Source organism: Myotis nattereri (genome assembly GCF_964212035.1).
Source record: "Myotis nattereri genome assembly, chromosome: 8".
In the NCBI taxonomy this organism is placed as follows: Eukaryota; Metazoa; Chordata; class Mammalia; order Chiroptera; family Vespertilionidae; genus Myotis; species Myotis nattereri.
In genome coordinates, this window is record NC_138083.1 from 92501938 (window position 1) to 92518174 (window position 16237).

The 16237-nt window shown below is 52.4% G+C and overlaps 1 protein-coding gene across 1 annotated transcript in view; it reads left to right on the forward strand.

Moving 5' to 3' along the window:
- The window catches only part of CHST9 (carbohydrate sulfotransferase 9), a 134353-nt gene extending 122234 nt beyond the window's left edge, over positions 1 to 12119 (forward strand). Inside the window, exon 5 of the mRNA XM_081096679.1 lies at positions 10415 to 12119. Coding sequence (XP_080952805.1) covers positions 10415 to 11497 — 1083 coding nt within the window. The 3' untranslated portion in view covers positions 11498 to 12119. The remainder of the gene's footprint in view (positions 1 to 10414) is intronic.
- The last annotated feature ends 4118 nt before the right edge of the window (positions 12120 to 16237 follow it).

The following is a 16237-nucleotide window of genomic DNA, read 5'->3' on the forward strand; positions in this document are numbered from 1 at the left end:
GGCCCTGAGAAGCAGACATGTGTTGCATGTGAGAAACACACGGTTTTGGAGCCCGAAGAGCCTGGATTTTCATCCCAGCTGTCGCTGTTGCCAGTTGTAAGACACACAGCAAGTTTCATGGAAACACGATCATCACCACCTGACACAGCTAGGAGAGGATTAACTTGTTTGTGCAGCACCATCCACGCTCATCCAAAACCCACGCTCCCCAGTTACCCGCGGCCTGTGGCCTGTGTCCAGAAGCTGAACTTTAAACAGAACTGGAGCCCGGCAGGGGTCAAGACAGGCAAACTCACCGTCCTTGCCAACTGGTATGCATGCATCCCGCCTGGCTCCGGGAGCATGCCCTGGGCCTGGGAGTCTCAACAGACGGGTCACGAGTCACGGGGGAGGCCGGAGGGTTGTCCCGTTGGTCTGAGACCTGGGCTGGACATGCAGGTGTCTCTGTGGTTGTCACAGGTGAGGGGCGCTCAGATGCATTCAGGTCCAGGTTGTTACAGTGTTGGCTGGAGGCTCACTGCTGGTGGCCGCAGCTGAGGGAGACCCTGAGAAAACCCCGGTGTTGAACCCGAATCTTCCTTCCTCCTGCTGGGCAGTCCCCCTCAGTGGGGAGTGGATGGAGTTATTAGAATCATATGTGATGTTATTTGATGCACCGAGAGTGTCCACTTCTTCCCAGGAGCGGCTGGCATAACTGCAGTGTGGAAAGGAGCTTCAGGGAATGACGCTTGCCTGCTTGATGATATTTGGCTCTATAAATAGATTAGGTAGAATCCTGGCTCTATAAATAGATTAGGTAGAATCCTGTCCATAAGGGTCTTGGTATGAGAGAGTCGGACATAGTGAGATGTCAGCACCAGCCCGGCCGGTGTCGCTGCCGCTCTCCCAGTTGGCATTGCTGTCCCCGGCCTCAGTAGCTTTGGAGTGTGGGTGGGGAAGGAGCAGTTCCCCGGCAGCGGCTGCTTCCTGGGACTTGGGCTCTAGAAAGGAAAGAGCAGGCCGGGTGGCACCCCCTGAGCTCCCCCTCCCTTCCACCAGTTGCTCAGGTGCACTTACCAAGGCTGGGCTGCAGGTGGCAGACGACCTCTGCGATCCTCCCAGGTCCTGTAGACACTCATTCCATATCATCTCTGGGGACTGGGGTCCCGCAGACACTGTCAGGCTAAGGGGTCTAGACCAGCGCCGCTCAGACCTGGCCTTGCAAAGGAAGGGGACCCACAGGAGGGTCCGTGGTCGTGGCCGTAGATGCTTCTTAGTAGCCGTTTCAGTGGCATCTTAGCCTGGAAATGTCCGTGGCATCTTAGCCTGGAAATGTCCGTGGCATCTTAGCCTGGAAATGTCCGTGGCATCTTAGCCTGGAAATGTCCGTGGCATCTTAGCCTGGAAATGTCCGTGGCATCTTAGCCTGGAAATGTCAGTGGCATCTTGAGTCAAGTACAATCCTCCTCAAGAGAAACAACCCCTGTGGGAACCCCAAAAGGCGTCATAATTTAGATTGATGAGATGACATTCTTTTTTTAAAAAAATGACAGATTTTATCGTAATGCATGAAGAGATAGGACCATGCAAACAGCCATTGATCATCAGTCAGTTCGCTCTGGCCCCTCAGGTAGTCACCCACTCTACCCCTCCCCCCAACCCCCCGTCTGTGTTTTGCTGTGAGTTTCTGTCTCGCATTCTCCCTTTACGTTCTCCCTCAGACTGAAATCCCCAAAGGAAACCCCTCTGTGTGGCCTCGGGATCCCCCCTTCCTAGCGCAGCACCCAGGGAGCCCGGGGCGGCACCAGGGTGAGAGGCCTGCCCTAGACTGAGCAGGCTGGGCCGGGCAGCCTGGGAAAGCTGAGCTGTCAGATACGCAGGCGATGAATGCCAGAGGGGCGTGTGTGTCACTCGAAGGCGCTGACACAGGCAAATCCGATCTGGGGCTGGCAGATGCTTAACCACATACGACCAATGGAATGTCCCCACCAGAGTCATCGCTGCTCTCACAGTTGGCATTGCGGATCCAGGGCTCCAGTAGCTCGGGACCAGGAGGCGGTGGACAGGGAAGGACCAGGAGGCGGTGGACAGGGAAGGACCAGGAGGCGGTGGGCGGGAAAGGACCAGGAGGCAGTGGGCGGGAAGGACCAGGAGGCAGTGGGCGGGAAGGACCAGGAGGCAGTGGTGGGGAAGGACCAGGCCTGCAGGTGGGCGGGAAGGACCAGGCCTGCAGGTGGGCAGGAAGGACCAGGAGGTGGTGGGCGGGAAGGACCAGGAGGCGGTGGACAGGGAAGGACCAGGAGGCGGTGGGCGGGAAGGACCAGGAGGCGGTGGACAGGGAAGGACCAGGAGGCGGTGGGCGGGAAGGACCAGGAGGCGGTGGGCGGGAAGGACCAGGAGGCAGTGGACAGGGAAGGACCAGGAGGCGGTGGGCGGGAAGGACCAGGAGGCGGTGGGCGGGGAAGGACCAGGCCTGCAGGTGGGCGAGAAGGACCAGGAGGCGGTGGGCGGGGAAGGACCAGGAGGCGGTGGGCGGGAAGGACCAGGAGGCGGTGGACAGGGAAGGACCAGGAGGCGGTGGACAGGGAAGGACCAGGAGGCGGTGGGCAGGGAAGGACCAGGCCTGCAGGTGGGCGGGAAGGACCAGGAGGCGGTGGACAGGGAAGGACCAGGAGGCGGTGGACAGGGAAGGACCAGGAGGCGGTGGGCAGGGAAGGACCAGGCCTGCAGGTGGGCGGGAAGGACCAGGAGGCGGTGGGCGGGAAGGACCAGGCCTGCAGGTGGGCGGGAAGGACCAGGAGGCAGGGGGCGGGGAAGGACCAGGAGGCGGTGGGCGGGAAGGACCAGGAGGCGGTGGGCGGGAAGGACCAGGAGGCGGTGGACAGGGAAGGACCAGGAGGCGGTGGACAGGGAAGGACCAGGAGGCGGTGGGCAGGGAAGGACCAGGCCTGCAGGTGGGCGGGAAGAAGGACCAGGAGGCGGTGGGCGGGAAGGACCAGGCCTGCAGGTGTGCGCTGCTGCCTGGCACTGGGCTCTCTCGGTGTGGACGCCCTCAGCCCGCCACGGTCTGGTCTCAGCCAAGCTCTTGGCTCTGCTTCTCATCAGGGCTGCTCTTATTTTCCCCTCTTTACCCATAACTGGCCAAACCTCGCCACATTTTCCAGTCTAGAGCCCGGAGCGGGTGGACTAATGGATTGAGCCAGTCATCGTCCACACGCCTGGGCGAGGCCAGTCCTCGATCGGGTTCCCGCTGCCCTGGATGAGCTGCCCACTCCTAACTGAATGCGTGACCACCCTTCCCTGCTCATAGGAGCAGGGCCTGCTGCCACGTCCCCTTCCTGGCAAAACCTGGTCTCTTCATATGGACACAAGGCCTCCCGGAGGGCCTCCCGACCTCGCCTGTGTCTCCCTCTCGTCTGACTCTGGCCCCCGAGTGTTCTCTCGATGGCAGCGTGCACAGCCTTCTCACCCCTGACCGGGCCACCTGTCCCCTCCCAGCCATCCTCCCGACGCATCCCCAGCGTCGCTTCTTCTGTGAGGTTTGCCCCCAAAACGATCTCTTCTGAAAAGTTAGATCACCTTTTCTCTGTTCCCCAAATGCCTGTGCACCCTGTCCTCTGACAATTACCATGTTTTTCATGAACTGCTTGCTTTTATCAACGCAACGAAATGTGGCTTCCTCCAGGGAGCATCCATTTCATCTGCTTCACTTGTGTGTACAACGCAGAAAAAAGCATGTCGCCGCGGCCCAACCCCTGTGGAAGGAGTGGACGGATCATAGGTCCGTGGGTCACAGAGTCCCCGTCAGCCGCAGCAGCAGATAACGTCTTAGAGGAACGCCCCCTGTCGGCAGCATAGGGCCACGCGGGGCGTGGTTGCCTGGATGAGGGACAGCACAGGGACGATGCTGCTCTCCAGTTAAATTCCCAGCATGTGTTTACGTAGATACGGTTCTAGATGCCGGCGGGGATGGCACAGGTCTGTGAGCCTGCGCGCTGACCTTGACTTCACTTCACATCAATCGGAGAGACAGCGTCCCCTCCGCCGCTGACCGTCACCACTAACTGGAGGGAAACAAAAGTGCTGAACGGAGGACCAGCTCTCAAACTGGCTCCGACTCGTCCTTACACCTGCCTTCCCACCTCTGCCCCCCAGCCGCCCCCCCATGCTGCTGGCGCCTCTGCCACGGGCTGAGACGGTGTATAATGCGTGGTTATTTGCCAAATAGACTTTCCCTCCAGGAATAGCCGCTCCGTGGGGGCAAAGCCCACGTCTGCCGCATCCGCCACGCCGCCCTGGGCGCCTCGCACAGCGCCTGCTTGTCGCGGGTGCTCCGTGGCTGTGAGGGCGAGCGGAGAGCCAGCCAGTCCACTGTTGACCAGCGGAGGTTGCACAGGGGAGGACACTGACGAGAGGCCCTGGGAACTGAGAACAGCAAGGCGCCCAGATTTACTGCCAAGCTGATGCCCACGCCGCATGTTTCCCACTGGGCTTCTTTGACTCCTGGGTTTTTATCTGCGGGCGCATATCTCCCAACTAACGCTGCCACGGTACCTACTCTTTGAAGGTGTTGGTGGGGAGCGGTCGCGCCTGCCATAGTGTGGTTTTCCTGTGGCTGGAGGTCTCTCCAGTGAGAACAGTAAATGGCAAAGTGAGCGGGGAAGCTGTCGCTTTCCTTGCAGCGGTGCAGACTTCGCGCTACGGTTGTTTCCAAGCGAGGGACTCCTCCTGGAGATGTGGGTGGCTTTCACGAAGAAGCAGGCTTGTAGATCAGCCCGGGAGACTTGGGAAGTCCCAAGGCAGGAGGAATCCATGGGCCGGGGGGAGGGGGGGTGCTGAGAGCCAGATGGAAGCAAGTAGAGGACATGTCAGGACAGGAGCAGAACACACAGTGGCAGGAGCCCCCGTGGGCACAGGCTGCAGGTGCCAGCGATGGAATCGGGACTTGAGTTTATATATAGTCGAGCCAGTTCCAAATTTTCAGGGATGAAGAATAAAATGCTTTAGGAGACTAATTTGGTGTTCATTCTCAGGGAGGCTAATGGGAGGATACTAAAGAATATCCAATTAAGAAATAAATAAAAAGGATTTTTTTTTTTAAAAAAAAAAAGCATGATGAGATGCAAATGAAGCAATTTACTTTCTTATTGTTGAAGCATCTCACAGCTTTCGTGAGGGCAGCCTGAATGTAACAGAACCTTTTCAGAAATAGAACAGAGCACAGAGGGAGCCCCTTTGGGGAGAAATAGGGTAAGTTTGCTTTATATATAGTTAAGCTTTAGGGACGATCAGCATGAAGTGCCCTGGAGGAAAATGGAGATGTAAGAATTTACTCTTTTTATGATTGCTGTTCTTACTGATATTACTCTGACGGTGATGATGGAAACTCATTGGCATAAACCTCAAATGTATTTATGTTTATTTTTTAACTTATCTTTATTGTTGAAAATATTACAGATGTCCCCTTCTTCTCCATCCCACTGACTCCCTCCACCCCACCCCCCGCCGCCCCCAGGCCTTTACCACACTGTCATCTGTGTCCATGGTGTAGGTGTATATGCATACAGGTTCTTCGTTAATCCTTCCTGCCCCCCTCCCCGCCTTCCTTCTGAGATGAGTCAATCTGTTCCCTGCTTCCCTATCTCTGGATCCACTCCGTTCATCCGTTTATTTTGTTCATTAGATTCCACATATGAGTGAGATCATGTGATACTTGTTTTTCTCTGACTGGCTTATTTCACTTAACATAATATTCTCCAAGTCTCGCCATGCTGTCTCAAAGGATAAGGAATCCTCCTTTTCTATAGCTGCGTAGTATTCCGTTGTGTAGATGTACCACAGCTTTTTTATCCACTCATCTGCTGAAGGGCACTTAGGCTGTTTCCAAGCCTTAGCTATTGTAAATTGCACTGCTGTGAACATAGGGGTGCATATATCCTTTCTGATTGGTGTTTGGGGTTTCTTAGGATGTATTCCTAGAAGTAGGATCAGTGGGCCAAATGGAAGTTCCATTTTTAATTTTTTGAGGGGATTTTTTATGATTACTGTGCTTACTGATATTACTATGATGGTGAGGGTGGAAACTCAATGGTATAAGCCTCAAATTTAAAATCCCATTAACCTTGATTCTATTCATCCAGACTCCTCAATCACGGAGAACCTCTGCTGTGATTGGAAGGCAGGTGGGTGGGGAGAAGTGTCACCACAGCCTGATAATGGCTGTTACCTGGTGAGCGCTGATGGGAGAAGGTCTAATGGGCATCCAGTAGGAAGCCTCATGGGTGTTGTCACTTTGCCCACATCTTGGTTTGCTCAGAGCGGAGGAAACTGACTCCTACTAAATAAGCCAACAGGAGATGGAAGTCTGACTTAGGCGCAATGAACCTTTCTCTCCTGCAGTCCTCTGACTAGCCCAAGCAGGCGTTAGAGAGTGGCCTGCGGGACAGGGCGCAGGGGACGGACAGATGGGATGGGTATTTAATGATGGGACACCCTGCCGCGGCTCACCGAGCCTGAGTCTGCTGCCTGAGCAGTCACGGCCACCATCCCTGACACCTCTCTCGCCTGGATGTCACGAGATGAGCTTTTGTTTGTTTTTTCTTTTCCTTTGCTCTACTCTAGCTCAGTGGTCCCCAAGTACCATTACTGCCTGGGGAACAACTGGGGAGCTTGTCTAAATTAGAGCCGGGTGCCCTGGCCCTGAGATCCTGGTCGGGGTGCCCACAGCGAGGCCTGGGAGCCTGGCCTGAGGCGAGCCTCCAGGGTTCCAGGGCAGCACAGAGCAACTGACCCAGTCTGGTTTGGCCGCAGGTGAGGTTCTAGCTACCACGCCCACTTTCCCACCTCCACCCGGGCCTGTTATCTGCTTTCCCTTCTGCCAAGGATTTGTTTGAACATAGATTTTCGGCACCTTAACAAGAATTGGTCAATTATTTCTCTGAGTTAATCTTGGCCTTTTGATTAGCACTGTTGGTCTTTGACAAGGTCATACAACAATGTGTGGAAGCCCATTGTTACATCATGATCACATTTACTCCTTTGCCAGCTGTTTATTGGTCATCTTCTATGTGCCAGGCACTGTGCTAGGGACCAGAGAGCCAGCAGAGCGCAAGAATGATAAGGCCTCTGTCGTCGTATTCTAGTGCAGAGAGGTGGGAGGGAGTGGGGAAAGGCAGCATGGAAGTAAATGAAATTATTTCACATTTCATAAGTGCCGTGGGGGCAGATCAGAGTTCTGTGGGAGCAAATCTCAGAGGGAACAGAATGTAGTCAAGGTGAGCTGGAAACACTTCCTTATCCAGGGGACTTTCTGAGACCAAAGGGGCAAGAGCCAGGCCTGCTGGCTGCTGCGAGCTGGGATACCGTCATGGGACGTGGGCACAGAACTGCGGAGCTGGAGGTAACAGTGAGCGGACGGTTAGACGGCGACGGTCAGGAGATGGTGGGGGTGGCGCAGGCTCTGGCCGTGGCGCGGTCCCTGTGAAGCAGAGAGCGCTGCTGTGAAAGGTGAGGTGGTCAAGGAACCAGGGTTTCTTGGGGCTCAGAGTCACTGCACCCGCTGATGAAAGTGGGGTGAAGGCGCAAAGTCTGAGCGAGGAGCCAAAGTCTTCAGAGCGTGAGGTGGAAGCGTCCAGGACAAAGGCAGATGCCAGTGTAAGGAGGGTCAGGGGTGGCCGGCGGGAGGTGTGTGCCTCACAGGAGCCGGAGGAGCCGTGCTGGAGGCAGCGGTTGAGTAGCAGGAAAGAGCCTCCTGTCTGCTGGCCTGAGGAACAGGGGGTTCGGGTAAGCGAGGTTCCGTCCACTGAGAAAGTGCCAGGGAGGCAGAGCCGGGCGGGGGGGCCAGCCAGCTTTCACCTGGAGAGCGCACCTCGGGGGAAGCAGACGGCCGCAGGTCCTGCGGATGGAAGAGGAGTGTGATGACCCAAAGCAGAAGGCCCAGAGCGCACAGTGGATGGTTGATTTTTTGTTTTTGTTAGAGTCATCAGGGCACATAAATTACGGTGGATAATTATAATTACTATTAAAACAATAATAATAGCAGCTATTCTTTCTAGTTCTGGTAGCTGGAGCAATAGCAGAAATGTAGTGGCGTTTTCATTGCAGGCCTGGGCTGAGTCCTGCCCAAGCCTTCTACCAATAGCCCCCTGATCTCCCAAACCTCAAGTCACACTTTCTATTATCTGTGAACACGTGATGGACCACGAGCCATTGGTCAGAGTAAAGAGGGATTCGGAGTCTTGATGTCATCCCGGCAGCCTCTGGGCAGACAGCAGACGAATGGTTTTAGTTAAACATTCTGGCAGCTGTGTTATGGGGTTCCCCAGGCTGGTGTGTGGGGATCAGGGGTTCCTCACATGAAGCTCAGCTAATGGAAGGACCATGGTGCCTGGAGGTGGCTCCCACCCCCCCCATGCTTCATTCCTCAGCTCTTTGGCTCAATATGCTAGAAAACATCTAACTATCTTTGAACATCTAAGTCCATTCATTCTTTCATTTGTTCATTGAACAGATAGTCTAGAGCAGCCGTGGGCAAACTATGGCCCGCGGGCCGGATCCGGCCCATTTAAAATGAATAAAACTATTGAAAAAAAAGACCGTACCCTTTTATGTAATGATGTTTACTTTGAATTTATATTAGTTCACACAAACACTCCATCCATGCTTTTGTTCCGGCCCTCCGGTCCAGTTTAAGAACCCATTGTGGCCCTCGAGTCAAAAAGTTTGCCCACCCCTGGTCTAGAGCAATTGCTATAGGTTATAGACCATTCTGGACACTTGGGGATACAATGGGAAATATTATATCTCTATCTCCCTATATACATACATCTCCCCTGGGAAATTTTCCTCTACACACACACACACACACACACACACACACACACCTTTAGGCTGATGAGCCCATGCATTATTGCCACAGCACATCGTTAACTCATTACTTTTTTTCCCAATAACATGCTGACAATGCCATATGTGTGCCTCCCCTCCAGTCTTCTCGTCTCCTCCTCAAGCACTCTTTTCAAATCTAAGTGAGATCATGTTATGTCTCTGCTCTCCAAACGCAGCCTAGTCTACAAGAGTAGAAGCCAAAGTCCTTATCCTTTCCATCCCTATTGGAGGATACCGCCTTGTAAATCCCTCCTCCCATGTCTGTCTCTATCCAATCACTGTAAAAGGCGTAGGATGCAGTCAGATGAAGGGCAGATAGATGGCAGATGGGCTGATTCATCCTACTGACCAGAGAACTAAATTCTAATCCTATTTTTTTAATATATTTTATTGATTTTTTACAGAGAGGAAGGGAGAGAGATAGAGTTAGAAACATCAATGAGAGAGAAACATTGATCAGCTGCCTCCTGCACATCTCCTACTGGGGATGTGCCCGCAACCCAGGTACATGCCCTTGACCAGAATCGAACCTGGGACCTCTCAGTCCACAGACCGATGCTCTAGCCACTGAGCCAAACCGGTTTTGGCTCTAATCCTATTTTTGATACAGTTGTACAGAGGAAGACATCAAGTCACCTTTTCTGGATTCCCTAGTCATTTTTCACTTGGGGAAGAGGGAAGGTCTCATACATGAATGAAACTGTATTCTAGTATGACTATAGTTCTTAAATTATTGTGATACATGAATTTATAAAAATAAAGCCTTTTCTGAGCTGTGGGGGAAATACTCTGTGTAAGTCCTTGGAAAACTGAAGTGGTTATCACAACTTTATAATTAGCCTTGCTACAATTTTAAGTTTTACTTTCTGACTTTAAACTATTATTACAAAAAGCCCCAAAACAACAACAAACATTTTCAACCAAATACAACTACATTTTGTATCGACATTCAGGGGGACTAACTAAATCAATGCTGGAAAATAGCACATTCCACGGGCTCTCAAGAGCCATGGACCTACAGAATGATTGAACTACATTGTATTGTGTCACAGGCAAAGCTAAGATAAATATTCAGGGCCCTTTGCTTTCCATCTTGTGGATACCTTTTTGGGGGCATTTTGTTAAGTTATATAATTGATAGCCATAGATGCAAGGATAGCACAAAAACAATAATGAACTTACTGTGGACATAGATTCAAGTCAATAACTATGTTTCTATCCCAATAATTTTCAGATAATTGAGCATGAGAAAATCTATTAGTGTAAGGTAGCACATTAGTGCCAAATGAATAATAACATATACATAGCCTATATATATAATATGAATTTTTTATTCAAAATGAATCATTTTGGATACCATTTTTTATTGTTATGTTTTCTGTGAAGAAGCTTACTACAATATGTACCTTTGGCATGCTTTGCTAAATTGTTCTACTAGCTTATATGAGGTTCTCTCCCTGAAAGTATTTTAAAATAAATATGTCAACTTTCTTATCACTATACCCACATTTGTGAATGTGCTTTCAATGTTTCTTCTCTATTTTAACAGAACCCCAAGTTCCACATGCCTGAGGGTTCCAAGGAAAATCCTCTACTTAACCCTGAGAGGTTTAGTAGGGTCTTAAGGGAGACAAGTCCCTCACAAGGAGAAGGTCAACCTTCGGGCAAGACCACAGAGTCACCAACCCTTAAGTTGATGGAAAAACATCAAGGAACTAAGACCCTTTCCAAGACGTTCAGAGGAATGAGTTGGCCACTGGACACTCGCCCTCTAAACAAAAGCTTAGTCAAGGACAACAAATGGAGGGAGGCGGATGCAACCCAAGAAAAACGCAGGTCTTTCCTGCAGGAGTTCTGCAAGAAATATGGTGGAGTGAGCCGTCCTCAGTCACATCTCTTTCACATGGTATCCAGGATCTATGTAGAAGATAAACACAAAGTCCTGTATTGTGAAGTACCAAAGGCTGGCTGCTCCAACTGGAAAAGAATTCTGATGGTACTAAATGGATTGGCTCCCTCGGCACACAACATCTCCCATGATGCCGTCCACTACGGGAAGCATTTGAAAAAGCTGGACAGCTTTGACCTAAAAGGGATATACACTCGTTTGAATACCTACACCAAGGCGGTGTTTGTTCGTGACCCCATGGAGAGGTTAGTGTCAGCCTTCAGGGACAAATTTGAACACCCCAATAGTTATTACCATCCGGTATTTGGGAAAGCGATTATAAAGAAATACCGGCCAAATGCCTGTGAAAAAGCCTTAAATAATGGCTCTGGAGTCAAATTCAAGGAGTTCGTTCACTATTTACTGGATTCTCACCGTCCGGTAGGAATGGACATTCACTGGGAGAAGGTCAGCAAGCTCTGCTACCCGTGTCTGATCAACTACGATTTTGTCGGGAAATTTGAAACTTTGGAAGAAGATGCCAATTACTTTCTACAGCTGATTGGTGCCCCCAAAGAGCTGAAATTCCCCAACTTCAAGGACAGACACTCTTCCGATGAAAGAACAAGCGCTCAGGTGGTGAGACAGTATTTAAAGGATCTGACCAGAACCGAGAGACAATTGATCTATGACTTCTATCACTTGGACTACTTGATGTTTAATTATACCACTCCGTTACTGTAGTTTGCATTCATGTTCTAAAACACTGTATTTACTTCCTGAGGACGATCTTGAATCAGCTAACTGTAATTTTCCTATAATTCTCCGTAGGGGAGAGATTTAACTAAATGCAGTTGCCTTGATTTAATGAAGACTTTTACCAAATACTATGACACCAATTGGCACAAAGTTATAGGAAAATTACCTCACAGAGACATGTGAACAACTCGAGTTACTCTAAAATGTTTGGGAAAGAGCTGCTTTTGCATTATGGATCAGATTATAGAAGCAATAACCCAGCCAGCTGCTCCATCCGCTGCAGCAGACCCCACCACGACAGGAAGAGGGATCTAAAATAGCATGAGTGGATGTCTCCACCCTGGATTGGTGGCATTACGTGCATGGATATGTTTCTAGCAGTCTGTGGCATATGAATCAAACCCTGGCTAGTTTTCTTATACCCTGGAAATCTTTCAATCAACTGCAGTGACGAATTGATTTTGAGATGGCATTTGGGGCCTGGGCGTTTCACTTTAGATTGGGAGGCATTGTGTGATTTACAATATGAGAATGCAGCAGACACACCAGATGAGGCTCTGGCTTTCTATATTCAACAGCCAATAAAAAATGCACAACATGCTCAGATCAAAGCAACAAAAAAAACCTTCCTCTTCCAGGGAAACAGAAGGGAATTAATTCTGTTTTCTCTGGAGTCTCTACACAGAGACGAAATGAGCACAACCACTGAGGGCCTTTGCTTCTGAGGCAGGCGGTTGAGTTTAAGCCTCGGCAGATAGAAATGTGCTCCTAATTCTGGTTTAATTGGGGGGGGGGGGGCGGCGGGGCGATGGTTGTTTCAGGATGGAAGGCTCATCAAAACACAAAAGCTGCCACTCCGACTATAGACCTCAAACAATAAGGGAGTTTTATAAGAACGTTATTGGAATCAAAGCGTCATGTGCACAGCGTTGTATGTGGCATGAACTCTGTGAATAGCTTTGTTTTCAGTCTGATTTTTCAGCTTGGGAACGACTTCCCAAAAACGAATGCACCACTTCAAAGATGGGTTATATGCCAGAGAATAAACAGAACAGGCCCCCCTGGGAACATTTTAATAGGCTTTTGCATAAACAAATTAAGGTACTTTTTTAAGTTTAAATATTCTGTCCTAACCAAGTCAAATACCAGTGCATTCACAGATTAAATCAGAGCCGGGAAAATGAGACGGTGTGTCACCCCTGTGAGCAGTCGTAATGCATTTTAGACATTTTTTTCCAAAGGACCCTGAAGTAGAAGACACATTTGAGTGGGAAGTTCATTCTCACTGGTCAGCTGTTACCCTGAGTTAAACCACATGTCATTCAAATCTCGCTTACATCATGTTGCTTTCCCCATACCATCACTTTTGTCAGTAAACACTCAGAAATGTCTTTCACAGAAAAGCAGGTGTTCGTCTTTGAATGTGATAGACCAACATGGCTGCAGTCGCCCGTTCCATTTTGGTTCTCCGTGTCATGGCCGAGCACTCATGAGCTGCTTCACTCTCTACACACATCTACCCTCTGTGTCTCCCATCGCCAGCGGTACACCTTCCACACTGACCTTCCACTCCCTTTCCTCTCCATCCACTCGCGCCGCGAGACCACACTCCGAAGCTGTGCTCTCTCTTTAAGGAGTTCTACTCTAAAGCTCATTTGTATCATTTGAATTTCCCTGCACCACTAGGGTGAGTTCCGTTTTGAAATCTCACACTTCATGAGCTCTCTGATCAACAGGCAAAGCGAAAGGATGGTTCCCCGCTGGGACGTGCGTCCAATCCCTGTCTTACCAGCGGATGCAGGCGCTCCTCCCGTCCTTTCTTTTCACTTCATTAATTTGTCCATTTCTTATACCCTCTTCGTATGAATATGAAATCTCTGTTGTCATTGGAATATGTCTTAGGCCTTAGATGCAGGAGGAGAGAGACGGTGTCTGTTTCATTCATGCTGCGCCGTTTCTAGCAAAGCGCTCATGAAAAGTCACTGTGACAGATGTCTGCTGAGAAGTGCAAGGTTCCTCTCCCGCATCTCCCAGTGGGGAATGGGCGCATTTCTGCCCTGGGACTCTCAGACCTGCAGGACCAGCGGGTCTAAGGAGAAGGCCCCGGGCAGTGAGGAATTCCCGGGGCAGTGAGGGGGGACCGAGGCAGTGAGGGGGGACCGGGGCAGTGAGGGGGGACCGGGGCAGTGAGGGGGGACCGGGGCAGTGAGGGGGGACCGGGGCAGTGAGGGGGGACCGGGGCAGTGAGGGGGGACCGGGGCAGTGAGGGGGGACCGGGGCAGTGAGGAGGGACCGGGGCAGTGAGGAGAGACCGGGGCAGTGAGGGGGGACCGGGGCAGTGAGGAGGGACCGGGGCAGTGAGGAGGGACCGGGGCAGTGAGGAGGGACCGGGGCAGTGAGGAGAGACCGGGGCAGTGAGGGGGGACCGGGGCAGTGAGGAGGGACCGGGGCAGTGAGGGGGGACCGGGGCAGTGAGGGGGGACCGGGGCAGTGAGGGGGGACCGGGGCAGTGAGGAGAGACTGGGGCAGTGAGGGGGGACCGGGGCAGTGAGGAGGGACCGGGGCAGTGAGGGGGGACCGGGGCAGTGAGGGGGGACCGGGGCAGTGAGGGGGGACCGGGGCAGTGAGGAGAGACTGGGGCAGTGAGGGGGGACCGGGGCAGTGAGGGGGGACCGGGGCAGTGAGGGGGGACCGGGGCAGTGAGGAATTCCCGGGGCAGTGAGGGGGGACCGGGGCAGTGAGGGGGGACTGGGGCAGTGAGGAGGGACTGGGGCAGTGAGGGGGGACTGGGGCAGTGAGGGGGGACTGGGGCAGTGAGGAAGGCCCTGGCCAGGGCAGTGACGGGAGTGATCTAAAGCACATGCCTTTTCTAGACCAGGAGTCCCACCTTGGCCTCAAGGCCAGCTGGGGACACAGTAACCTTTTACCTTTGTAAGATGATGTGTTTATCACTATTTGGGAAATAATGTTGAAAAAGTGCATGATTCTGGTTCATATGAAGGCCAGTTACTGAGTGCTTACCAGGTATCGACCCTGGCAACATGCATATGTTCATTCAATGTCTGATCCTGTAACAGATGGAAGGTGGGCATTATGCCACCGTCACGTTCTGAAGGAGGAGACTGAGGTGGGAGAGGTTTGTGACAAGCCCCGCAGCTGCCTGGCCAGGGCTCTGGCTCCAGCGCTGAGACCACGCACGGCAGCACGTGGGTCAGATCTGGCCACAGCCACGTTTGGCCCCAGAGCCACCATTTGAAAGTTGGAACTGTTTCTCCGCGACAGGGAATGTCTGCTACCGCCTGCTACATGCCCACCTGGCAGTCGCCGGGCAGGCCCTCTGGGCGCCCGTGCCCTCGCCCAGCCCCGTCACGCATTGCCTCGCCTGGGGGCCCCCACGCACCCCACCTCCTGCTCTGACCTGCGTGTTCGTCCACCACCTCGCTTCCCAGGAAAAGCGGTCCCTGAACGTTTTCCTCAAACAGATTGTGTTGTGCAGGCCGGGCGGCCGTCACAGGCTGGTCTCCTGATCCTCCCCAGAGGCTGCTGGTCCTTTGGTCTTACGCCCAGTGGAACCGCCAAGCATTTCCTGGTTCGAGGAAACCCCTTTGGAGCGACAACGATGCTGGGAGAAACCCGGGATCTTTCCTGGGCTCCCTCCTGTCTCAGCCACCGGGCCCCTGCGACCACATGTCCCCGTCCCTTCCGCAGAGACGGGCCCTGGTCCCCGGCCCTCGGAGCCTCCGTGGCTCCTGTGCCTTCAAACATGGCTCCCGCTTCAAAGGTGTCCCTGCCCTTCCTTACCCCGGAGCTGCCGGGACCCCAGCTTCTCTGAGGACCTCCCTCTCCAGCTCACAGCGCTCCCCCCACCCCTCCTGCTGTCATCCTGGGCGACCTCAGGTTCCCACGGACAGGCCACCGTCTGCGTCTCAGTGCTCTGTCCCCTCCTCCCCCGGAGCTGGAGCAGACAGGAACACGGCCATGGGAGCCGCAGCAATGACTCTTGTCCCCAAAGAGCAGAAAACCCGGGCAAGCGTCTAGGACTTTATTTTACCCATTCATTTCCTCACAATATTTCCAACGTTTAAGAAAAATGTCCTTCCGAAATACTGTGAACTGAGGTACTCAGAACACGAGAGGAAATACCGGCTTAAAATTATTGGGATAATTGTAATTTTTTTTCCTGATTTAGCTTATCAAGTCCTCAGAAAGTAGTGCATGGACCACCTGAATGACAGGTATCCAGATTTTTGTTAAAAACAAATTTCCATACCGCACCCCAGATGTGCTGAGCCAGAACCTCTGTGAGGCCCGGTGGGAACATTCTTTGCTGACCATCTCCTGGGAGGGGTCCTCTGTCTGGCCAAGTCTGAGCACCACTGATGCGTGTGTGATTTTTTTCGTCCTGGTCAATTACGAGTGATGAGAAGGCGGCCCACCTTCATGCTGTTGCTTTGTTGAAAAGTTAAAGACTCTCAGCTCAGAGCCAGGTCCCTGGGTGTGGGTCCCAGCGTCCGCTGGGACTTGGCCCAGAGCCGGGGCAGAAGCTTGGCCTCGGAGGTCCGCCAAGCGCAGGAACTGGAGCTGAAATGATGAAGGGAGCCATGGGGACCGCGCTGGGCACTGCCCAGACCTTCTGAGAATCTTCCAGATGAGAGGGGGAGTGGAAACTTTCCCCTTCTGAAACACAAAGACTGAAGGCCATGTTGTGCCAAAGGCGGTTTTGGC